The 24,072-nt window shown below is 34.0% G+C and overlaps 1 protein-coding gene across 2 annotated transcripts in view; it reads right to left on the reverse strand.

The window, feature by feature from the left end:
* AUH (AU RNA binding methylglutaconyl-CoA hydratase) overlaps window positions 1–24,072 on the reverse strand; it is a 146,659-nt gene extending 122,587 nt beyond the window's left edge. For both annotated transcript variants that reach the window (XM_015591765.2, XM_025048969.1), the window contains exons 1-3: window positions 24,009–24,072; window positions 3,256–3,323; window positions 3,061–3,148 (exon numbers count right to left, since the gene is read on the reverse strand). In XM_015591765.2, coding sequence (XP_015447251.2) covers window positions 3,061–3,148; window positions 3,256–3,258 — 91 coding nt within the window. In that variant the 5' untranslated portion in view covers window positions 3,259–3,323; window positions 24,009–24,072. The remainder of the gene's footprint in view (window positions 1–3,060; window positions 3,149–3,255; window positions 3,324–24,008) is intronic.

The following is a 24,072-nucleotide window of genomic DNA, read 5'->3' on the forward strand; positions in this document are numbered from 1 at the left end:
GGACTTCTCTGTATACTTTTTCATACACTTTGTACACATTTCATACATTTTGACTTACGACCCATTTAAAAACTAAAATTTGATTTTAAAAATGTTGGTAAAACATGGTTATTGATTCTAAATGGGAAGTCAGAAATCACTCAGTCCAACCTGCAATGCATATAGGGATCTCTTCAATAATGCTTAATTATATGTTTTTCTAGCATATTAGAAAAATGATGTCCAAAAAAAGGTACCAAATCATACATTTTGACTTACGACCCATTTAAAAACTAAAATTTGATTTTAAAAATGTTGGTAAAACATGGTTATTGATTCTAAATGGGAAGTCAGAAATCACTCAGTCCAACCTGCAATGCATATAGGGATCTCTTCAATAATGCTTAATTATATGTTTTTCTAGCATATTAGAAAAATGATGTCCAAAAAAAGGTACCAAAGTCAGGAGCCAGAAATACCATCAGTGAATCTTAGAGTGGTCTAAGACAATTCAGATAAACTGCTAAACATATTCCAACAGTCTCTGAAAAGAGCATCAGTAAATCACATCAGTTTACAGCTAATTAACTTCAGCAAATACATGCTTAGTCTCTATTATATGCTATGTTCAGAGAACACAAAAGATGATTTTCAAAGAAGAAAAAGAGAAGTTTCCATTCTTCAAGAAATTTGCGGCAACACTAGTTTAAGTTTTTGGAAATCAACAAGATGCCAATGGAATACAGAGAAGAGAAACTTTGGTGGGGGCAGAAAGGGAAGAGGGAAAATGAGTAACTTTAGGGGGCTGCAAGGGCTAAAAGAATAATTAATAAATGAGTACACTGTTTTTGAGAATTTCGTTCTGGAACATTATTACTTCAGAATAAAAATTAAAATTATGTGACTACTCTTCAACAATAATGAATGAATGAGACTTTATTAAAAAGCCATGAGCTTAAATTTATCTGGACTTACAACTTACTCTGTACATACTAATAAAGACAAACCTACTAAACTGCCTGCTTAAAATATATGAAAGCAAAGAAAACCTTTCAGAGAAATCTGAAAGAATGGTTCCATTATACACACTGAGTTACTAAAATAAATGATTTGCCCCAATCTTTCTAGAATTCAAACAGACTATTTTTGACAAAATACAGTAACAGTTCTTATGATTTAAAATATAGATTATCCTAATATGGGAAGGTTTAAAAGCACATAACAGCAAAAAAAAAAAAAATAGATTTGATTAACTCAGAAAAAAGTATTCAAAGCTAACTTGTTAATCTGGTAGAAAGCATTTGGTATATAACTTCCTAAGTCCTCAAAAAGGCAACCTATAAAAGATACCTGTAAACTGTACTAAAACCACTAAAACCTTTTTCAAAGAATATAAATATGGAGATGTAAAACATATGGGCAGCAAAGGAATGGGTAAAATAAAAAGAATTCTACTAGTAATTACAGTGTAAAAATTACAAAACCTATTACCAATTAAAAGACGGTAATGCTTACATGATCAATAATGCTTATTTCTGAAGTATTGCTCTACCTTCCCAGCATCACTATCACTCCTCATAGACTCATATCACTGGGCCTTCTTTAAAGGCTTCCTAACTGCTTGATGTCCTCCCAGTTAAGTCCCACAACGGGCCTCAGAGGAAATGAGTGCTGTGACCTCATAGCCACCAGTCATGGCATTCAACTCAGTCCCCTAGAGACATACTCAACTAGTCCTAAAATCACAGATACAAGAATTTGATTCTCTCAATATAAGTTTTTCATATTGTTTAAGGAATAAAACTGAAATATATGTAAAGGCCACATAAAAACTACGAACAGCCATCACTTACTGACTACTGACCCGTGCTTTACATACACTGTCACATGGAAGTCTCAGACCACCTACTAGGCGGATGGATGGTGTTACTTGTGTTTGACAGATGTAAAAGCAGAACTCTGCAATGCAAAACCTCATCATCTGGGCAGTTGAAGAGCATAATTTTACTGTCTTTGATTATAAAACTGAAGTTAAAACTAACCCTTCTGGTATGCTACATTACATCAAAAGCCAAAATATAACTAACTCAGTTACACTAAATGTTTCTACATATGGTAACTTTCTACAATATTGTAAGGTGAAAGCCAGTTTGAAACTTAAAAAACCTGAGAACTCTCAAGAATGAAACTGAAGAATATCATTTTCACAACTAAGATATTTCTAAAAATGTTCTGTCTAGAAATATTTCCCCATGTTCCCAGCATCGTTCTAGGCATACTCTAAATGCTCAATAAATACTTGTTTAATGAATAAAATACTGTATGTCATTCCCTCAAATGTCCAATTACATCAAGGGGATTATCCCATCTATATTTTTAGTGAAAAAGAAATTTTTATACTTCAATCAAGTTGTACTTTCATTTGCTTATTAGTAAATTACAATGATACTACATGTTATCAGCATTTTTTTAATCTTAATCTACATTTCTTACTAGTTGAAAGATTCACTCAATCTCATGGTTTAGAAATAAACATGGAAAATGCAAAACAACTTAAATCTTTAGCTTTTGGTAATGCAGTACAAATGGGAAAAAAACATTTATCTTTCACTGCCAGAGTGGACATGCATTCCATGGATACTACGAAAGTGGGCACTACGAAACACTAACCTTCAAAGCGAACGTCTATACTTAACACTGTACTGAGGCAGCTACTGCTAGTCAATTAAAATATTTTTTGAGCCACTAATAAATACAAAGTATTCTGTTGTGGGTAGGAAACCCAATTTTTCCTTCCCAGCTGATCTTTCATAAATATTATTCATGTACTACAAACAAATATTTTCATGACTCAAATTATTTTTTCAACTTCTAAAACAATCTACCTGTTGCAAAAGTTTCTAATACTGACAAAGCATCTTTTTTCTTGTAAACCAGTAAAAAAAAAAAAAAAAAAAAAAGACAAAGAGGAATTCTCAGAAATGGAATTCATACCACAGAACACTTTACAATGGAAAATATGCTGTTACTTAGGAAAAATTAGACTACTGTTTTATTTCATAATAAAATGTATTTACATACCAGCACAGAATATCCCTGGGACTTCACTCCTGACTATAACGGTCCGTACTTTCTTATCAGATTTTAAAGCATCCACAGCTTTTGAGAACTAAACAGAAACAGGGAGGGTAAAAAGAAAAAAGGCGGAAAATTTTCAGATTGATGTCAACACTGTAGCTTAATATTAGAAACAAACAGTTTTATCTTTACACTCACCATTTTTACAAGATTTTTACTGAATGAATTTTTGGCATAAGCTCTGTTTATTCCAAGCACCACAATTCCTAGTTAAGGAAAAAAAAAAGCACAAGTACTTGAGTTAGTGAGTTTTCAGGGTACAGACTCCACACATACAGCTAGTTAACTTGGCATTTAGGAAATCTACCACCTCATTGAGGTTCACTCTAAGAGTTTTATCTTTATTTTCATGTTTATCTTCCTTTTCAAAATAAGCATATTTTAAAGAATGTGGTATATGTAACATATTTATAAAATCGATCTGCTTTATTCAGCACTTCAGACTGTTAAAGAACTTTATAACATCATGTCCCCTTCAATTTATCTCTCCTTAAGCACCATCAAGATATTCTGACATATTTCACTAAATTTTACATCACTAAGTCAGACTAACTAGAAGGAAGGCCATGAAAATTCTCAATTACAGCATGCTATTTAAAATGTGGTTTCATCACCTTCATGCATATACAGAAGTAACAGCTAACAAAATCCTTGACCCAGGCAAGTACTGTAGGATGTTTTTTCACTAGTATACCACGTGTTAATATCTGTTACTCTTGTTGTCATACTAAATAGTTTCCAATATTTCCATCCAGTTTCTCTCCTGACTCTGTTGCACATACTTAACCTGACGGCACTTCCATTTAGAAGTCCAACAAGCAATTCAACCTCAGTATATAGAAATAAAGTTCATTCTGTCTTCCACAAAGCCCAGCTCTCCCTCCTAACTTCCCTAATTTTATCAGAATCCATCATCTAAATCCAGCCTTCCATTCCAACTGCTGCAGTCAATTTTCCAAAAACAATTCTATGCATAGAATTCACCTCCTGCTTAACACCCTTTATTTATTTTCAAAATATCTGTTCAAAGACTTTAATTTGATACTCAAAGCCCTATACAATCTGTACTCGGTCTTCTAGTCCCCTGAGTAAACACAAGTTTTCCGTGTGTAACAGAAATGCCTCCCACCTGGTTGGGGTTACGAACATATGTTTTCATTGGACATTCTTTTTACCCCTCCACCCACACCTCTGTCTGTTTTTAATGGTTCTGTCTCATTGAGTGTCATTTCCTTGCATCCAACTACTTAAGCCAAACACCTAGTAAACATTCCTAACACCTTCTTCCAATGCAGTCAATCACTAACTTAAATTTTTACCTCTTGAAAAGCTCTTTATTCCCTTCACTTCCTTCTATTTTTTAAAGATTTTTATTAAAACATAGCTAACATACAATGATCTTTATTTGTAACTGAGTTAAACTGAAGACAACAAAATGTACACATGCCTTCTCTATGCAAAAAGCTGTGCAAATCTAGTTTTCAAAGAAAATACAAAGATGAACTTTGGCTCAGAATAGAATAAATTTACAAGAATTCCAAATGATCTCAGTTTGGGGAAAATCATGAAGGAAAACTGGTATTTAGGGCAGTTGAATGACCTTGGGTAGGTCCCAATACTAATGACAATAGCTACCACTAATTGACATTCTAATAAGTGCTGGACACTATTCACAGTGCTTTATATTTATTATCTCATGTAATCCCCACAACAACCCATGTAGTAAGTACAAATTTTATCCTTACTGAACAAATAAAGAAACTGGGACTTGGAGAGGTTAATTAACTGCCTTCAGCTAGTAAGTGGCAACCTAATGGCACACTTGAATGAATGAAAGGACTATACTACACTGCTGAAGCTTCAGTTTCCTCATAAAGAAAATCAAGTGGATAATAACAGATGTGTTCGTTCATTCAAATATATTGACTACACATTGTGGTGCTCAGCTCTCAAGGAACTAGAGTCTAAGAAGGAAAGACATTAATAAAATAATCTTAGAATGTACAATTTAAAATATTTTACATTCTCTAAATAGTACTACAGTACTGTAACCAGAACTGATATGGTCTGGGGGCAATTGGCAAGCTTATCCAAGACACTGCTATTGAGTTGAGATTAGAAGGATGAGTGGGATTGGGGGGAGGGGGAGGCTGAATTCCAATCACAGGAGAAAACATAGTCATGTCCCCATTAATGGGGAGAGGAGAAGTCAGCATAGGCCAGATACTGTCCTTCCAGACCCCCGCTAAAAAATAAAGAATAACCACTGAAAGAGTTTTGGGTAGAATGAACACATATACAACTGGGGGTGGGGAGATATAGTTGCTATATTTGGAGATCATACCAAAAGCATATATAGAAGCTTCGAGGCATAAGCTACAATACAGTCAAGAGATAAGTTTGGCCGAGGTTAGTAGAATTAGAAATGGAAGTAAAGAAATAACTATGGTGTACACCTGAAACTAATATAATATTGTATGTTAGCTATGTTTTAATAAAAATCTTTAAAAAATAGAAGGAAGTGAAGGGAATAAAGATCTTTTCAAGAGATAAAATTTTAAGTTCACAATTGACTGCATTGGAAGAAGATATTCGGAACGTCTACTAGGTCTGGCTTCAGCAACTGGATACAAGGAAAGGACACTCAATGAGACATAACCATTAAAAAAAAAACAGACAGAGGTGAGGGTGGAAGGGCATAAAGTTCATAAATTTGGTTCTAAATTAAAGTGAATCTGAAGCGCCTTTGAGACATCCAAATTGATATCAACTCACAGTGCAGAAGCTAATAATGTTGGCCCTGAGGTCTGATTCCTTGGGTTGAAATCCCAGTCTGCAACTTACTACCTATGAGACCTTGAGTAAGTTACTTAACCTTTCTGATTCTCAATTTCTTATACTGTGAGTGAAGAAGATACTAGTAGTTCCAAATTCCGTGGGACTGTTGTGAGGATCAAATGATGAGAGATATATAAAGCTTACACTATAAGCACTCAATTATTATTGCTCCTTCTAGCACAAAGACTTTGATGCAACAAGTGTTACTATAATGCATGGTAGATATAATACTGTTAACATCATTACTAAAGTGTAAAATGCCATCAAAATGTTTCTACCATAATTAATTCTAGTGGTTTCTATTCCATGTTTGAGGCCTGATGTTTTGGGCACATCCACCTCAAAGAGTTGGAAATTAGCTCTGTAATTTAAAATGAATCATCCAGTGTCTAACATATGTACCATCAAATGAATCAGTGGGCTACTGATTACCAAAATGGAATAAAACCTTAGCTTTATTCAACAGAGCCTGTAGTCTTAGTTTTGTAATTGTCCCACTTTATTCCACAACTAAGAGCTTCTCAAGAACTCAATGATCAGGCATCCTCCTCACATGACCTAGGCAAAACAAGTTATCCAAACTCAGAAAAGATTACACTTGCATATGCTAATCTTAAATTCTTGTTTTAAACTTTTCCTGCCTTTTCACGAAACACAGAGGTCTTTGGTGAATCTGTAAGTTCATATTACAACATCAACCCTGCTCTATATAGAGCTTATATAACTGAAAGATGAACATAGAATCTCGGCTGGGATTTTTTTTTTAAAAAAAAAAAGTACATGAATACATTTGGTTTGTACAAAATTAAAATAATACACCCAAAGTGAAAGTCCTTCTTTCCTGGACCCCTGCCATGCCCTTAGTAGCCATAGTGATTTGTTGATATGTAATGCTACAGAGGATATACTTGCATACAGCAATAAAGAGTTGTATACACGGAACACTTTTTGTATAATACAGTTTGGGTTGTTCACAGGAGTATTTTCTGTTAGTACTGTTGTACATAAATAGGTTTATACATATTTCTTTTACTTGCATAATATGGTCTTAAAGATCTTTCTATATCAAGACATTCCTTTAATTCTTAATATTCTGTAAAATGGATTTCCATTATTGTCTCCTTTTGATGAGTATTTTAAACTGTTCCTAAATTCTCCTAAATACTATAATGCTGCAGGAAACATTCTTAAAGATTTCTATACATGCACGAGTATTTCTCACAGATATCAAGAAGTGGAATTTCTACATCTGGGCATTCTTAATTTTAACAGACACTCCTCAAAAATATTGTTTCTATTTACTGCCCAAACACCAATCCCTGTTTGTTTATGATAGCAGACCTCAATGGAATGAAACATTTCTTAGGACACATTTGGAAAATGTAAAAGGAACATCTTGGACTGTCACCAGGGTTTGCAGGGTCTGAAGCTTATAAAATTTAGGGAGCCCTCTGTATGTAAAAGAATACAAAATTACATAGATAAAATTAGGGACAAATGTCAATATTAAAACCTTAAAATTTTTATAACCTAATACTACATTTTCTCTCCAATTATGTGTATAATCTGCACAAGGACACTTCTTTCCCCACATATTTGAATTTGTATGTTATCAATAATTCTGAAAAATATATACAAAATTAACCTGATATAAGATCAATTCAAACATATTTTTAAATTACCTCAACACTGTACTGAGACAACTGTGCCAACAAATTATTCTTACATTACACACATTAACTTATTTATAAAGATGTACAGGAGTTAGGTCACTGGAACTCAGCTTCTTCAGGTCATTTAGATATATCTGTGGCAATTTTGTGTGCCGCTTTGTATGCAACCACCAGATTTTGTTAGACAAGATGTGTGACATACACTAGCACAGGATCTAATATATTGGGATGTATAAAACTCAAAACTCTACAAACAAAACACATGCTCTTTGAGTACAAGTCTCCTGCCCTAAAATCTGAGGAATTCTGATAAATTCTGTTTCACATGCTAACCGTCAAAAAAGAAAAAGAAAAAAAAAAGGTAGGGCAAGTCTAACTACAATCACTGCGTTCTCAAATACATTACCAAAAAGAGAGAACTTCCTCTTCAATTCAGGCTACTGTCTCAGTCTCTTATATGCAGGTAAGTTTGGTCTGTCATTACTTACCAAATATTACTTTTTTTTACCATCTGTTTTTATTTTTCTCTATTTCTCACGTAGAATGGTTTCTTATTACTTTTCTTAAATCCTAAATTCTTTATATTTTAATAATCACAGTAGAAAACTTACATATTGAAATAGACTATTTTACCATAAATTGCCTTTCTTTTGTTTTCAACATCATATTTAGGAATTTTTTTTAATTATGTAGATAAGCAGCTTACATTATCTGTACATTTCATTTCAGGTTAGTAGAAGGGGTCTCATAAAATGTTACTAAGAATCACTGGTCTACCATTCAACATTAAATATATAAATCTCTGATAATACATGGAAAAATAAGGTCATTTTATATCAGGTTCCACCCAATTTTCTGAACTAAAGTTAACTAAGGTTAATAACCATTTGTCACTTCTTTTGTGAATTAACTGTTCTTATTGTTTGCCTATCTTGTCACTGAGTTGTTTTCTGCATTTTGATTAATAATTTTTTAATTAAAAATATTAATTCATTATTTATATTACAGGCCTTTTTCCTACCACTCTTAAAATTCAACTTGTTTATAATATTTTGTTGCACCAAAGTTTTAACTTTTTATACAGTACACCTTTGCCTTTGTAACTTTTAGGCCTGGTATCTTCCTTAAAAAGGAGGTCCAATGAAAACATATGTCTACATGAAAACTTGTACCAGAATGATCAAAGAAGCACTATTCAAAATATTCAAAAGGTTATAACAACCCAAATGTCCATAAGCTGATGAATGGATGAACAAAATGTAATATATCCATGCAATATAGTATTTGGTAATAAGAAATAAAATACTGATACATGTACACTCTGGATGAAACCTGAAAACATTATGCTGAGTGACAGAAGCCAGTCACAAAGGAACACATATTTCATATATATGAAATGTCAGGAACAGGTAAATCAAAAGGGTCATCTAGGACTGACAGCGATAGAGGGACTGAGCACTGACAGCTAAAAAGTGTGGAGTTTCCTTTGGGGGCAATGAAAGTATTCTATAATTAATTATGGTGATAGACGCATCTCTGAATATACTAAAAACCATCAAACTGTACATTTTAAATAGGAAAATTCTGTAGTTTATGAATTGAATCTCAATAAAGCTATTTTTTTTTTAAAAAAAGTGGCAATATTCACTTAGACCCAGAGATATAGCTAAATCACAGGGCCATGGAGTGAAGATGGGAGCAAAAGAGAAGGTAGACGAGTGTGGCAGAGTGTGGGCTGAGTGAAAGGGGGCCAAATCTTCATTCTCCATAACAAAAATAAAAGTCAAGAGATAAATAATACCTAGATTTGAAAATTCCGTAAGTAATATAGCTAAATCACAGGGCCATGGAGTGAAGATGGGAGCAAAGAGAAGGTAGACGAGTGTGGCAGAGTGTGGGCTGAGTGAAAGGGGGCCAAATCTTCATTCTCCATAACAAAAATAAAAGTCAAGAGATAAATAATACCTAGATTTGAAAATTCCGTAAGTAGAAATACATGTATATAATTTAAAATGTGGTGATAATGTGCCCAAAATAATCAGCCAAAAGGGTTTTAAATGGTTGCTTGTGGAGTATGGAAAATGGGATGAAGAAAAGGCACTACTGGTTCTCAAAGCAAATCTTATTAACACTTGTCACAATACTAATTGCATAGGTAATTAAGAAAGGTAAAACTAACAAATTCGAATACAAAATTTTCTACCCCAATGATTACAGACAAATTTCTAATACTTTCTCCTAATATTGAATACTCTCAATTTCTGCTGTTCTCTACTCTAGACTCTCACAACTTCATTTTACCTAAAATGTATAAATATTTTGGCCAGCACCACTTATTAAATAGCCCACTATTTTTCTTCTGATTTCAAATACCAAACAATTGTATACTAAATACCTATAATAATCACTATCTGAGTCTACAGCCATGCCATCCTGAAAAAGCCCAATCCCGTCTGATCTCGGAAGCAGGGTCAGGCCTGGTTACCAGTACTTGGATGGGAGACCACCTAGGAAGACCAGGTGCTGCAGGCGTAAAAAAGTAAAACATAAGGGATTGTAAACTGACAAGGTCCTTGCAATCTGTGAGGTCAAACAAGGGTTGCCTTGCCTAAAAATCAATGGATCAATCACTCAATCACTATCTGGATTCTTTTCTGGAAAGTTCTTAGTCTACTCCTGTTCTAACGCTCTGCTGCTTTAATTATCATAACAGTATTTTGTTTTGTTATCTAATTTAAGGTAAGCACCACTCCCCCCAGTTATTATTTTTCAAAATGTCTTAGCTATTCTAAAAATTACCTCTTTCAGATTAAATTTATAATAAACCTGTTAGGATATTCAATAACACTGCATCAAATTTGTTGTTTAATATTTAGAAAACTGGCAATATTAAAATAGTCTTTCCCTTTAGAACATGGGATAATGCTCTATATTTTTGTAACCATGCAAATCTTTGCTTCTTTAAAATGACTTTTTCTCTTCTCTTTCTCCTTGATTCAAACTGGCCTTAAGCTCACTTGCTTCTTTTCTTATCCTTCTACACCACTCCCTTACTCATGAAGCCCTTAGGCGAACATCAAAATGTCTTAGCAACAAAGCCTCAGGTCTATTGACCAAAGAAACAGTTTCCTTCAAACTAAAGATAACATCTTGCAGCTCCACACTCTGAATGGGGAAAACCCTCCTAGCATCCCCTTGAAACCAGACAGGACAAAGCCATGACTGACATCAGGACCTGATGCAATGATCAACTACCTCCTACTCTAGCCCCACCCAATCAGTAGAACCCACAACCCCAACTCCCTTAGCTACCATGACTTAATGAACTTCCCCTATATAACTTATCCCCTAGAGGCCATAGAGGAGCCAGGTCTTTGAGTGCTAGCTCACCTGTCTCCAGGCTTGGTGCCATTTCCTTAAATAACCCTCTATTTCCTTTGCCACAAACTCCTGTCTGTGTCTTTTTTGGCTATTGACACATGTAGGCAAAACGAACCCACTGAGTTCGGTAACATTTTTAGGTCATGGTTTTTTTCATCAATAAGACTTAGAAGCTTTTTCGTATAGCTCTTGCACATGTCTTCAAATCTATTTCTTGCTCTTGTGAACACTTTTATTTCTATATGTTATATTCTCTAATCACAATGATAGCATGTGGAAAACTTAGGGATATTTTATATAATCTTTTTTCTGGCAAATTTATAAAATGTTAATAGGTGTAATAAGTATTTCTCTTCAATTTTCTAAGGAGGTGACCAATCATTATCCAGAAATACTGGCAATTATATTTTCTACTCCACTGTTAATTTCCCATTTCCTTCTCCTGCTGTTTTACTTTAGCTAGGACTTCAAGTCCAATATTAGCAAGGAAAACAAGTTCCCTTATTTTGTCAATGCCTGTAATGAAAATGTTTTAGGATTTCACCATTCAGTATAATGTTTGCTATACATTTCCAATAGCTTTTTCTCAAATTGGGGAAATTTATCTCTATGTTCAAATTTGTGTTTTTTAAAGGATCACTCAGGACAGTGTAGAGAATAGCTTAGAAGAAAACAAGAATATACTAGGGAACTATAATCCAAAACCCTTTATGAATACAAAGGTAAAAATCTTCAAGAAAATACTAGCAAGCCAAATCCAGCAGCATATTTAAAGGTTTATGCACCATAACCAAGTGGGATTTACCCCAGAAAAGCAAGGTTGGTTGAGCATACAAAAATCTATCAAATACACATTAACAGAATAAAGAAAAATCTTCTTTAAATCACGTGATCATCTCAAATGATGCAGAAAAAGCAATTAACAAAATCCAACACGCTTTAATGAGTTAAAAAAAAGTCAACAAATCAGTAATTGAAGGGAATTTCTTCAACCTAATAAAAAGCATTTATAAAAAACTCACAACTAACATCACACTCAATGATGAAAGACCGAAAGTCTTCCCCTTAAGAAACAAGACAAGGATCTCTGTTTTTACTACTTCTATTCAATGTTGTACTATAAACTCTAGGCAAAGTAATTAGGCAAGAAAAAGAAAGAAAGGCATCCAGATGGGTGTGGGGTAAGGGGAGAGTAACACTATTTCTATTCACGATAACATGACCTTATATAAAGGAAATTCCAAAGAATTCACCAAAAAGCTATTAGAGTTAATACATGGACACAACAAAGTTACATGATACAAAATCAATATGCAAAAATCACTTTTATTTCTATACATTATCAATAAACATTCCGAAAATGAGATTAAAGAAACAATTTAATTAGTAATAGTATCAAAAAGAATACACTATTTAGGAATAAACTCAATCAAGAAAGTTCAAGACTGTGCACTGAAATCTATAAAACATCACTGAAAGAAATTAAGAAAAACTTTAAAAAATAAAAAGATATCCCATGTTCATGGAAGATTTAATATTGTTAAGATGGCAATACCTCCCAAACTGATCTACACATCTCTATTAAAATTCTAACTATCTTTTTTTGCTGAAAGACTAACACTAAAATTCAAAAAGAATTGCAAGGAACCCCAAAAGGCCAAAAACAATCTCAAAAAAAATGAACCACATTGTGAGACTTATTTGGAGGACTTAACTGGACAATTCCTGATTTCAAAACTTACTACAAAGCTACAGTAATCAAATAGTGTGATACTGGCATAAGGACAGACATACAGATCATTGGAATTGAATTAAGAGTTCAGAAATAAACACATTTATGGTCATTGGTTTTAGAAAAGGATACCAAGACCATTTAATGGTAAAAGAACAGTCTTTTCAACAAATAGTGGTGGAACACCAGATGATCATCCACAAAAGAATGGAGTTGGCCTTTTTCCTCAACCATATACAAAGGTTATCTCAAAACTGATCTAAGATACAACTGTAAGAGCTATAACACTCTTAGAAGGAAACATAGGTATAAATCTTCATAACCTTGAATTAGGCCAACAGTGTCTTAAACATCATAACAAAAGTGCAAGTAACAAAAGAAAAAAAATAAATAAATCAGACTTCATCAAAATTATTAAGTGAAAAAACAACCCACAGAACAGAAAATATTTGCAAATCATATATCTGACATGGAGTTAATATCCAGATTATATAAAGAATTCTTACCATTCACAACAAAAAGACAAGCAACTGAAAAATGGGCAAAAGGTTTAAATAGGTATTTTTCCAAAGGAAATATACAAATGGCTAATAAGCATATGAAATGATGCTCAACATCATTTGTTATTAAGGAAATGCAAACTAAAACCACAATGAGGTATCACTTCACGACCAGTAGAATGGTTTTAACAAAACAAAACAAAAAAAAGGTGAAAACAAATGTTGGTGAGTATGTGGAAAAAGAACCCTTGTAGGTTGGTAAAAATGTAAAATGGTGCAGCTGTTGTGGAAAAGTTAGGTGGTTCCTCCAAAAACTAAACAAAATTACCAAATGAACCAATTATTTTACTTCTACATATCTCCCCAAAAGAATTAAAAACATATGTTTTAACGAATGATTGTAGAGTGTTCAGCAGCATTATTCATATTAAAAAATTAGAAACAAAATGTTGTACATATACACAATGAAATATTATTCAGCCATTAAAAAAGGAATGAAGTACTGATACATGCTATAACATAGATAAACTCTGAAAACATTAGGCTGAAAGATGCCAGACACCCAAAGCCTCATAGTGTTTAATTCTATTTCTTTGAAATACCTAGTACAAGCAAATCCATAAAGACAAAAAGGAGATCAGTGGTTTCTGGAAACTGGGAGGAGAGGGGAATGAGGAGTGACTGACTAAGGGATACGGATTTGCTTTGGAGATAATGAAAGTATTCTGAAATTAGATAGTTGTGATGGTTGTAAGACATGGTGGATAAACTAGAAACCACTGAACTGTATACTTAAAAAGGTTAAAATGGTAAATTTTCTATTATGTGAATTTCATCTCAATTTCCAAAAAAGGAAAAAAAGTATACTGGGGAGACCAACGAAGAGGCCATTTCTGAGGTCCACATAAGAGATAACAGTACACAAGCTTCAGGCGATGGAGTGGAAATGGGAAGTAAACTGCTTCTGAAGACATGTTGAAGGTAGTATCAACATAACTATTATCAATAATATTATAAATCCTGTTTATAGTCAATCTATAGATAAAGCATTGAACAATTATGAGTCAAAATATAACTATCATTAACTCTGATGATGTAAAGTTACAAATAGTGGAAGATGAAAGAAATGTAACAGCAAACATTTTCTCATCTTACATCAAAAGGAGTTCAGATACTATCTATTAAAATAATTATATAGATAACACTAATAAAGACAATGAATAAAATTATCATTCACAGCAAGGACTCAAGAGATGTTTAAAGTCTTTACTTTTGATGAAAGAGCCTGAAAGTGAAAGTGTGGCACCCTTCTACAGTGCTTTTTTTTTTTTTAATTTTACCATGAGTGCACACATGTGCGCACGCGTTTGTATACAAAAACTAAACACACACATATACAATTTTTACTTTAGAAGTTTTGTAAACTTCAGTAATTTAATGATTACTATGAACAAATCACATGTAATACACAAAGTATTGGAAACCACTGACAGAATACTTTTGAAAAACTGCATATATAATTCAGGCTCATTAAAATGCTACTTTTTTTTACACTAAAAATACACTGAAATTATCCAGAACTTGACATGAGCACAAGGAGATATGCATAAGGATTGCAGCAATTCTTATAATAGTCAAATCTTAGAAACAATTTGGAAATTCATTAATAGATAATGACTGTAAACCTATAAAACCCAAAAGAATCAAATAGGAATAGGAAACTACTGCAAACAAAGAGCATTCTTTAAAAGGCACAAAATTAATATATCCAGAAATAACAGACTTCATGAAGAAACAAGAAAAAAGAGAAAAGAAAAAAGAAAGAAAAGACAGACAACCACTTTGAAGATATATCGAGAGAAAGTACCTCATTTGTATGAACAACCCCAAAGGAGGCAGGGAGGATGAAGTGGGGCACACTTAACATAAATGTGCAAATCCTACTGACCGGCACTTTTAAAATTCTCTTTAAAAAAGTAGAATTGAACAAAGAGAAATGCATACCATGTGTTTAGATAGAAAAAAAAAACAGTAGCAAATATTTCCCTAATATATAAATCAAACACAGTCCCAATAAAAATATCAACAAGCCTTTTTCTGAAGTAGACACGAAGATTCTAAAATTCATGTAAAAAAATAACCATGCAGAAAGAGCCAAGCAAAGAAAGAAAACAGAAGAGTAAAGGCAAAATAGGGAGTACATAACCCTACCATATATTAAAACACAACACAGAGCTTCAATCATAAAATAACATGGCCTCATGGATTCTTTATTCAAGATGCTATAATCCATTATCATCATCATGCTTTTTCACGTGCAAATTATCCTATCTATAGCCAGTGGTAACCCTTGTAAGCCTATATCCTTTTGACATGTTCCTTTTAGTATTTGAGCACTTTCTTGCTTTTTGACCATTGAAGACATTCTAAGCTCACTTTTTACATTCTCTGCTCTAGATCTGAAATCAGCCATTTCTCCTAAGAGCCCTGGCTTCTTTTAATGGGACGGTAGTATTCAAAAACCAAGAACTGGGCAATGGACACAGCTAAGATACACACACACATACACGACAATATACTTTGGTTTTTAGATTTATCAGAAATCATGTGTGTCTTGAAAATTCCAATTAAAATCCAATATAAAAGGAGTCTTCTTCACCTTCCTCTATCTCATATTTGTACTTTCCCTCTTCTACCATAATGAAAGTCTTGTTCTCAAGAACAATATATTTTTTCATTTGCTCTAGCTTACAAAAACAAAATATAGTTAGGATTATTATACCCAATCACTGCTAAACAGAACTACAAAATAAATTTTAAGATTCTTTTTGACTTATACTTCTTAATCCATCTAAATGATAACAATTTATTCAAAATAACAACAGAAACGATGTATTGGGTGCTTGTAGCTTATGGAAAAGGGAAATGAATGACAGCAATATTATAAAGGATGGGAGGGAGGAAATGGGAATACTAATTATTATACTTTTATTACCATGAAGTGGCATAGTGTTATCTGAAAGTAGACTTGGATTAGTTATAAATATATATTGCAAACCAGGGCAACCAATAAAAATAAATTTTTTTAAGAAGTATAACTGATATGATAAAAAGAGGAGAAAATAGGCAGAAAAAGACTAGAAGGCAAAAATAAAAGAAGCTAAGAACAAGGGCAATGAATAGAAAACAATTACAAATATGGTTCATAATAATCCAACTATTACAATAATCACCTAAAGGATAAATGTCTAGGGAATTTTGATGCCTATGTGAATTCCCCATGCACATGTATTGAAACTGGTTTTCTCCTATTAATCTGTCTCTATTAATTTGATTTTCAGTACAGCTAGAAGAACTTAGAAGATGAGAGAAAAAGCGTTAAATTTTTAGCTGCCACAGTTTGGGGCGGGCCAGCCAGGAGAATTAATGGCTGGGAAATTGCTAACTCCCCGGACTCTGGCAGCTAGGAGATCATGGACATCTAACTATAGCCAGCAGAGAGGGACACAAATTGGAAATTGGCATTATTACCATGCCTTTGACTGGAATGTCATGTTTGAGAGAGACAGGCATAGACTCTAGATGTCACCAGAAAGCTCTAAGGAATTAAGATTGACTTTGGAGGCCAATACAAGCCCCTTGGAAAAATAGCCTGGTACCTTGTTTACATGATTCACAGCAGTCTTTCCAGGGAGCCCATCTGAATCACTGCCTCTTGAAATGAGACTCAACAGTTTAACTGAACTTATTGTCCAGACTGAATGACTGAATCAATAATATATGGGGCAATCTGCCAACTTAGCTTCTGAAGGGAACCAAAATTTTGCCCCACTGAAGCTGCCTTTTGGGATATTGATTTTAAGCTGTTTATTAAGCAACAAAAGAGTCAAACCTTCCACCCTCCCCCTTTCCTGCCCAAGAATTCAGACAGAAAAAACCTGCCTTAGGAAGGAAGCCCTGGCTTAATCACCTTAAGGATCTTCACCCTAGCATTTGTCAGAAAGACTTCCAGCCTGTTAGCTAGTTACCCACTGTGTCTCATTGTTTCTGAATTGCCTACCAAGAATTTTCCTGCCTTGTATGTTCCCCTCTTCTTCGATTATTTGTAAATTGGTCATTCTCATTTCTGAATTCTAATACACACCCCCCTTTTCTCCTTTGTCTAAAATGTCTTATTATACTCACTGTCTTTGGAATATTTACGTCTATGTGAATTCCCCATGCACATGTATTAAAACTTTGACTTTCTCCTATTTTAAAAAAAAGGTATAAATGACCTAAAGACACTAATTAAAAGATAGAGAGTGCCAGAGTGGATAAAATACAAGAACCAACTATATGTTCTGTATGAGAAATCCACATTAAACATAAAGACACAGACTAGTTAAAAGTAAAGACATGGAAAAAGATAAACCATGCTAACACTAATAAAAGAAAACCTGGAATAGGTACATTAATTTCAAAGAAAGCAGATATCAGAACAAGGAACAGTCTCAGAGACAAAAAGAGGCATTAAATAATGCTAGAGAAATCATTTCTCCAACAAGATATAATACTCCATAATGTAAATATATCTAACAGAGCATCAAATTACATAAATCCAACACTGATAGAACTGCAAGGAGAAAGAGAAGAATCCACTTTCATAGTTTCAGATTTCAACATACCTCTATCAGTAATAGATCCAGTAATCAGAAAATGAGTTGAGGGTATAGCTGAACTGAACAGCACCAGCAATCAACTAGATCCAACTGAATAACAGACCTAACTAAATATAGAATATTTCATCACAACATTCCTCCCAAGCTTATGTGGAATATTCACCAAGGTAGACTACATTCTGGGCAAAAAAAACACTAACAAATTTAAAACAACAGAAATCATATTGAAATATGCTCTTAGATCACAATGGAAATAAACTAGAAATCAGTAATAGAAAAAGAGCTGGAAAATACCAAAATATTTGGAGATTAAATAACATACTTCTAAATAACACATAGGTTAAAAAAAATAAATCTCAAGAGAAATTCAAGTATTTCTAACTAAATGGAAATACAACTTACCAAAATTTGTGAGATACAGCAAAAAAGTGCTTAGAGGAAATTTTACAGCACTGAATGCACATATTAAGAAATGTCTACAACTGATAATCTAAGCTTCCACCTTAAGAAATTAGAACAAAAGCAAAATAAATCTAAACTAACTGAAAAAAGTAAAAATCAGCAGAAAACAATAAATTGAAAATCAGTAGGAGAAAAAAAAAAAAGCCGGTTCTTTAAAAAGATCAGTAAATTCTTAAGCCTCTAGCTAGCCTAACAATGAAAAAAGAGAACACGAATTACTTTTATCAGAAATAAAAGAAGAGTCATCACTATTGAATCTCACTGATATCATATGCATAATAAAGGAATATTATAAACAATTCTATGCCCAAATTTGATAACTTAGATGAAATGGGCCAATTCTTTTAAAGACACAATCTACTAAAAACAGATAGCCCAAATAGGCCCAAATATCAAAAGAAATTCTACATCAGATGCTTTTACAGTTGAATTCTACCTAAATACTCAAAAATAAAGTGATATAATTTCTCTACAATCTCTTCCAGGAAAGAGAAGCAGAAGGAGTACTTGTGTGTAGCTCATACTAAAACCAGACAAAGACATCACAAGAATGGAAAATTAAAGGCCATTATCTCTCATGAACATGGATGGCAAAAATCCTCAACAAAATATTAGCAAATCAAATCTAGCAATGTATAAAAAGAACTATATATCACCACCAAGTAGGATTTATTCCAGGAATGCAAGACTGGTTCAATACTTGAAAATCAATTAATATAATCCACCACATCAACAGGCTAAAAAACAAACAAACAAAAAAAATCATATGATCATCTCAATAAAAAATGCAAAACAAGTATTTGACAAAATTCAAAATAAAACACTTAGACTATGAATAGATGGAAGCTTCTGCAATCAGCAAACAGCATCTACAAAACACTCAGAGCTAACACCATACTTAATATGAAAGACTGAATGCTTTTCCACAAGATCAGGAACCAGACAAGGATGTCTACTCTTGATACTTTTATTAGACACTGTAATGGAGGCTCCAACCAGGGAAATAGACAAAAGAAAGAAATAGAAGACAGCCAGATTGGAAAAGAAGTAAAATTACTTCTATTTGCAGATGACATGATCTGTATATAGTAAATATTAAGAAATACATTAAAAAACTATGACAACAAATAAGTTCAGCAAAGTTGCATGATACAAGATCAACATACAAAAATAATTGTATTACTTATACATTAGCAATGAACAATCTGAGATTGAAACTAAGAAAACAATTCCATTTACAATAGCATCCAAAAAGAATAAAATAAGAGTAAATTTAACAAAAGTGCAAGCCTTGTACACTGAAAACTATAGAACACTGTTGAATGTAAAAATAGTCCATGTTCATGGACAGAAAAACTTAACATTGTTAAAAAAGCAATATTCCTCAAATTGATGTACCTATTCAATGCAATCTCTATTGAAATCCAGGTTGACTTTCTTGCAGAAATTTACAAGCCTATCTTATAACTCATGTGGTAATGCAAGTGTCCAGGATAGAGAAAACAACCTTAAGAACAAAAGTTGGAGGACTCACACTATCCAAACCAAATGTTACTACGAAGCTACAGTAACCAAACAGTATGGTACTGGCATACAGACAGACATGTCAATAAATGAGACAGACCTGAAAGTCCAGAAATAAACTCTTATTTATGGTCAATTAATTTTCAACAAGGTTGCCAACACAATTCGGTGGTGAAAGATCAGGCTTTTCAAGAAATAAAGCTGGGATACTGGGTATCCACAAGCAAAAGAATGAAGTTAACCTCTTATCTCACACCATATACAAAAACTAACTCAAAATGGATCATAGAAATAAATATAAGAACTAAAACCATAAAACGCTTAGAATAAACCTTTGTGGCCTTGAGTTAGTCAACTTTCTTATATGTGATCCAAAAAGCACAGCAACAAAATAAATAGATAAACTGAACTACATCAAAATTAAACAGTTTCTTCAAAATACACCATTAAGTAAAAAGACCAACTGCAATTGAAAAAAAATAATTAAAAAAAAGTAAAAAGACAACCCAAAAATAGGAGAAAATATTTGGCAATCAAGTATCTGATATGGGACTTGTATCCAGAATATACAAAGAATTCTTACAATTCAACAATAAAAAGACAAGCAACCCAATTAAAAAATGCGCAAAGGATTTAAGAAGATAACACTTCACAAGCACCAGGATGACTATAATCAAAAACACAAACAATAACAAGTATGGTCAGGACATGAAGAAACTGGAGCCCTCATACTTACTGGTGGGAATGTAAATTGTTGCAGCCACTTTAGAAAAGTTCAGTAGGTTCTCAAAATGTTAGAAATACCATAAGACCCAGCAACTCCATGCCTAAGTAAAAATGAAAGCTGAGGTTCACAAAAATTTATACATAAATATCCTAGGCAACATTATCCAAAAAGGGCAAGGAACCACATTTACATCAATGATGAATAGAGAAAATGTGGTATATCCAAACAATATTATTCAGCCATAAAAAGAAATGAAGTACTGTACACACTAACACATGGATGAACCTTGAAAACACTATGCTAAGTGAAAGAAGCCACAAAAGACCATATATTATATGATTTCTTTATGAGAAATGTCCAGACAAATCTATTAAGACAGAAAATAGATAAATGGGCCTTATTTGGGGGAAGGGGGGGAGCAGGACTATGAGAATGAGAAGTCGTCACTGCTATAGAGAACAGGGTTTCTTTTTGCATTGATAAAAATGTTCTAGAATTAGATTGTGGTGATGGTTGCACAACTCTGTAAATACACTTAAAAACTGTATATTTTTAATTTTATGGTATGCAAATTATATCTCAATAAAAATTTAAAAACATAATTATCAAGATGTAATTCACATACCATAAACTGTATGAAAATATATTTTAAAATCATTTTAATAAATCATCCTGTTAAAGAAAAGCAAGTATGTGTAAGAAAATCAGCTAGGAGACCCCGCAACAGTCCACCTGAGAGACAATGTTGGCTTGGACAAGAGGTACTAGTAAAAAAGAATACAGAGAAACGTGAAAAGATTTCAAAGACTCTTGGGAAGACTTGATGATAATGCAGATGTGAACAAAGAAGAAGGAGCAGGTATTAAGAATGACTTTCATTATACATTTACTTGTTTGCTTTATTTCTGCCAGCAGTTGTTCCAACAAAGTTCATAAAGATGATCTTTGAAATGGGTCACAATTATGAGTAGAAGCTTGTCAGATTGGGAAGAGGTCGATAAGGAGAAGGGAGAGAGAGGTCATTCCAGCTTCATGCAAAGCAGGAAAAGTCACAGCTTATGTGCAGCTAAAGGGAGACAAATGGAGTGTGAAGGCCTGCCAGTTGTGAGGGACTACAAACAGGGAGCCACTAGAAATTTTCAGTTGCGCAGAGAAGTGATTCTTGGCCTTGAAAAAAGGTAACCTCAGCACCAGTGTGAAGAATAAATTATAAAGGAGAATGTCTAGAAACCAGTTGACTCATAAAGGAGGCCGCTGTCTAAGACCAAGAGAAACCTTTGTAAACCAAGACCAGGACTGCTGACCAGGACTAAGTAGGTTGGATAACGATGCAAGGGAAAAAAAAAAAAAAAAAAACTAAAGAAACCTGGTTATATACCTGTGCTTCCATAACAAATTACAAATATGAACCCAGACAACAGATGAGGGTAAATGTATTCTATACTCAGAGGAGCAGTTTGAGGTTCTGCTGGCCAAGAGAATTCTCATTTTCCTTACAGGCTTCTGAGAGCACATTTTGAACTCATCTCTATGAGAAGCGAAGACACCAGGGAGATTCCTTCACCTGCAGTATCCTTGACCTCATGTTTTTCTTTGCACTGCTTATTGATGGTTCAATTGTAGAGCAAAACAAAGCATACTTAGTTAGCTAAGCCTGAGTCGGCATTCTAGCTGACCCTCAAAGGAAGCTGGGTCAATTTTCTTACGAAATCATGATGTCCTAATACCTGATTTTTACCTGTTATTTCAGGTAACTGAAAACATCTGAATTTATTACATTGTTTTATATGCTCTAATTTCTTCTCTTTGATCCATGTGGATCCTAACGTAAGGAATTTCCAAGTATTTTATGAAAATTTACTTTCAATTTGCATTCATTTAAATCATAAAGACAAAAAAATACAGAACATGGTGCATATGACTAACTGTACTTGTAATCTCCTTGTATCTAATGTACTGTTTGTACACCTAATGTAATTGAAATTCCAGCAAGACTAAGCTTACCCAAAAGAGGGTGGCATTCATGGCTCTAGTCACTTCACTGCCAATCTACTTTCCAGCTATCTCAATATTCTGCCTGTCATGCCACACTACAGCCACACTTCCCTTATATTCCCAAAAATGCCACACATGTTCACATTCCATGCCTTGTCTTTGTCTGAAATAATAAACAAACAACAAATGAAATAACTCATCATACTCCAGAGCACCCACTATTAGATACTTAGTGGGCAATTTACATTACCATATAATCTTCACATCTGCCATACAAAGTTGGTATTATTTTTCCTATTTTACACATGAGAAAGCTGAGGCACAGAGAAGCTTGCCTAAGAACCCTCACTAATGTCAAATTCTACTGCCTTATAGTAAGGAAAGCCATGGAATCTGTTTCATCTGGCAAAACCCTAACCTAATCCTCAGAACCTCCCCTCTCAAGTCTTCCAATCTTCCCAAAAAACTGATTATATGCTCCTTGGGGGTATTACAGCCCTTTGCTCTCACCAAAACTTTTAAGTTAGCATAGACTTATAATCACCAGTATCTTCCTCACTATACTAGGAGCTCTTTAAAGACAGCAATCATGACAACTCGTTTTGCCCTTGTGCTTAACAGACTGTAGGTGCTGAATGACTGCATGTCAAAATTAAATGACTGGTCCTCTGACAAACTGCTATTACACTTATCATGACCCTGTTAGCTTTTCCCCATACAGCAAGTGAAAAGAATATCCATAGCTTCAACTGTAATCCCCCAAAATGACACGCACCCTCTTTCACAACCCTTCCTCCCACTGTACTGTATTGCTAGTGCATCTGTCTCCTCCCACTGTAAGAGGTTCAAAGGCAAGATCAACATCATCCACAATTGTGTTCCCAGAGCTCAGCACGGTAACCGGGATCCAAAAAAATTCTCAAAATCGTTTAACTAGAATGGAATAGCCCCCCAAAATCAACTTTCTAAAATAAAATAGACAAGTCAAAATTGTTACAGCTGAACAGCTCTGAATGTAAGATTCTTCAGAATAATACAGTGCATTCTTACTGAAGCTTCCAAAACTCTCCCCCAGACATCTGAGTTAACAGAAAACAATTATACAGCAATAACAAAACCTGGAAGCAAGTATCACACATCGGGTTTTTTGACCTTAGCTCGTCTAGAGATGTGGGCGTAAGCTGCATTTCTGTATTCGGCGCTGAGTGGAGGCACTTTTACAGGTAAGCTGCTCCGTTGCACACCTTTAGGCACTGAAAGCGCTAACTAGGTGCGATGCAGGAATGGGGGCAGGGAGGAGCCTCACCCGGGCCGCTCAGCCGACACTGACGTCAGCCCGGACACTCTACCTTGCGACCCCTTCCTAACACTGGCAGCCGCCAGCGCCGCACCACTAACCTCGGTTCTCCTCTTCCAGGTAGCGCACCCGCAACTCGTCCTCTGTCTTCACCTCAGAGCTGTA

This window comes from Pteropus alecto, unplaced genomic scaffold (assembly GCF_000325575.1).
Source record: "Pteropus alecto unplaced genomic scaffold, ASM32557v1 scaffold256, whole genome shotgun sequence".
In the NCBI taxonomy this organism is placed as follows: domain Eukaryota; kingdom Metazoa; phylum Chordata; class Mammalia; order Chiroptera; family Pteropodidae; genus Pteropus; species Pteropus alecto.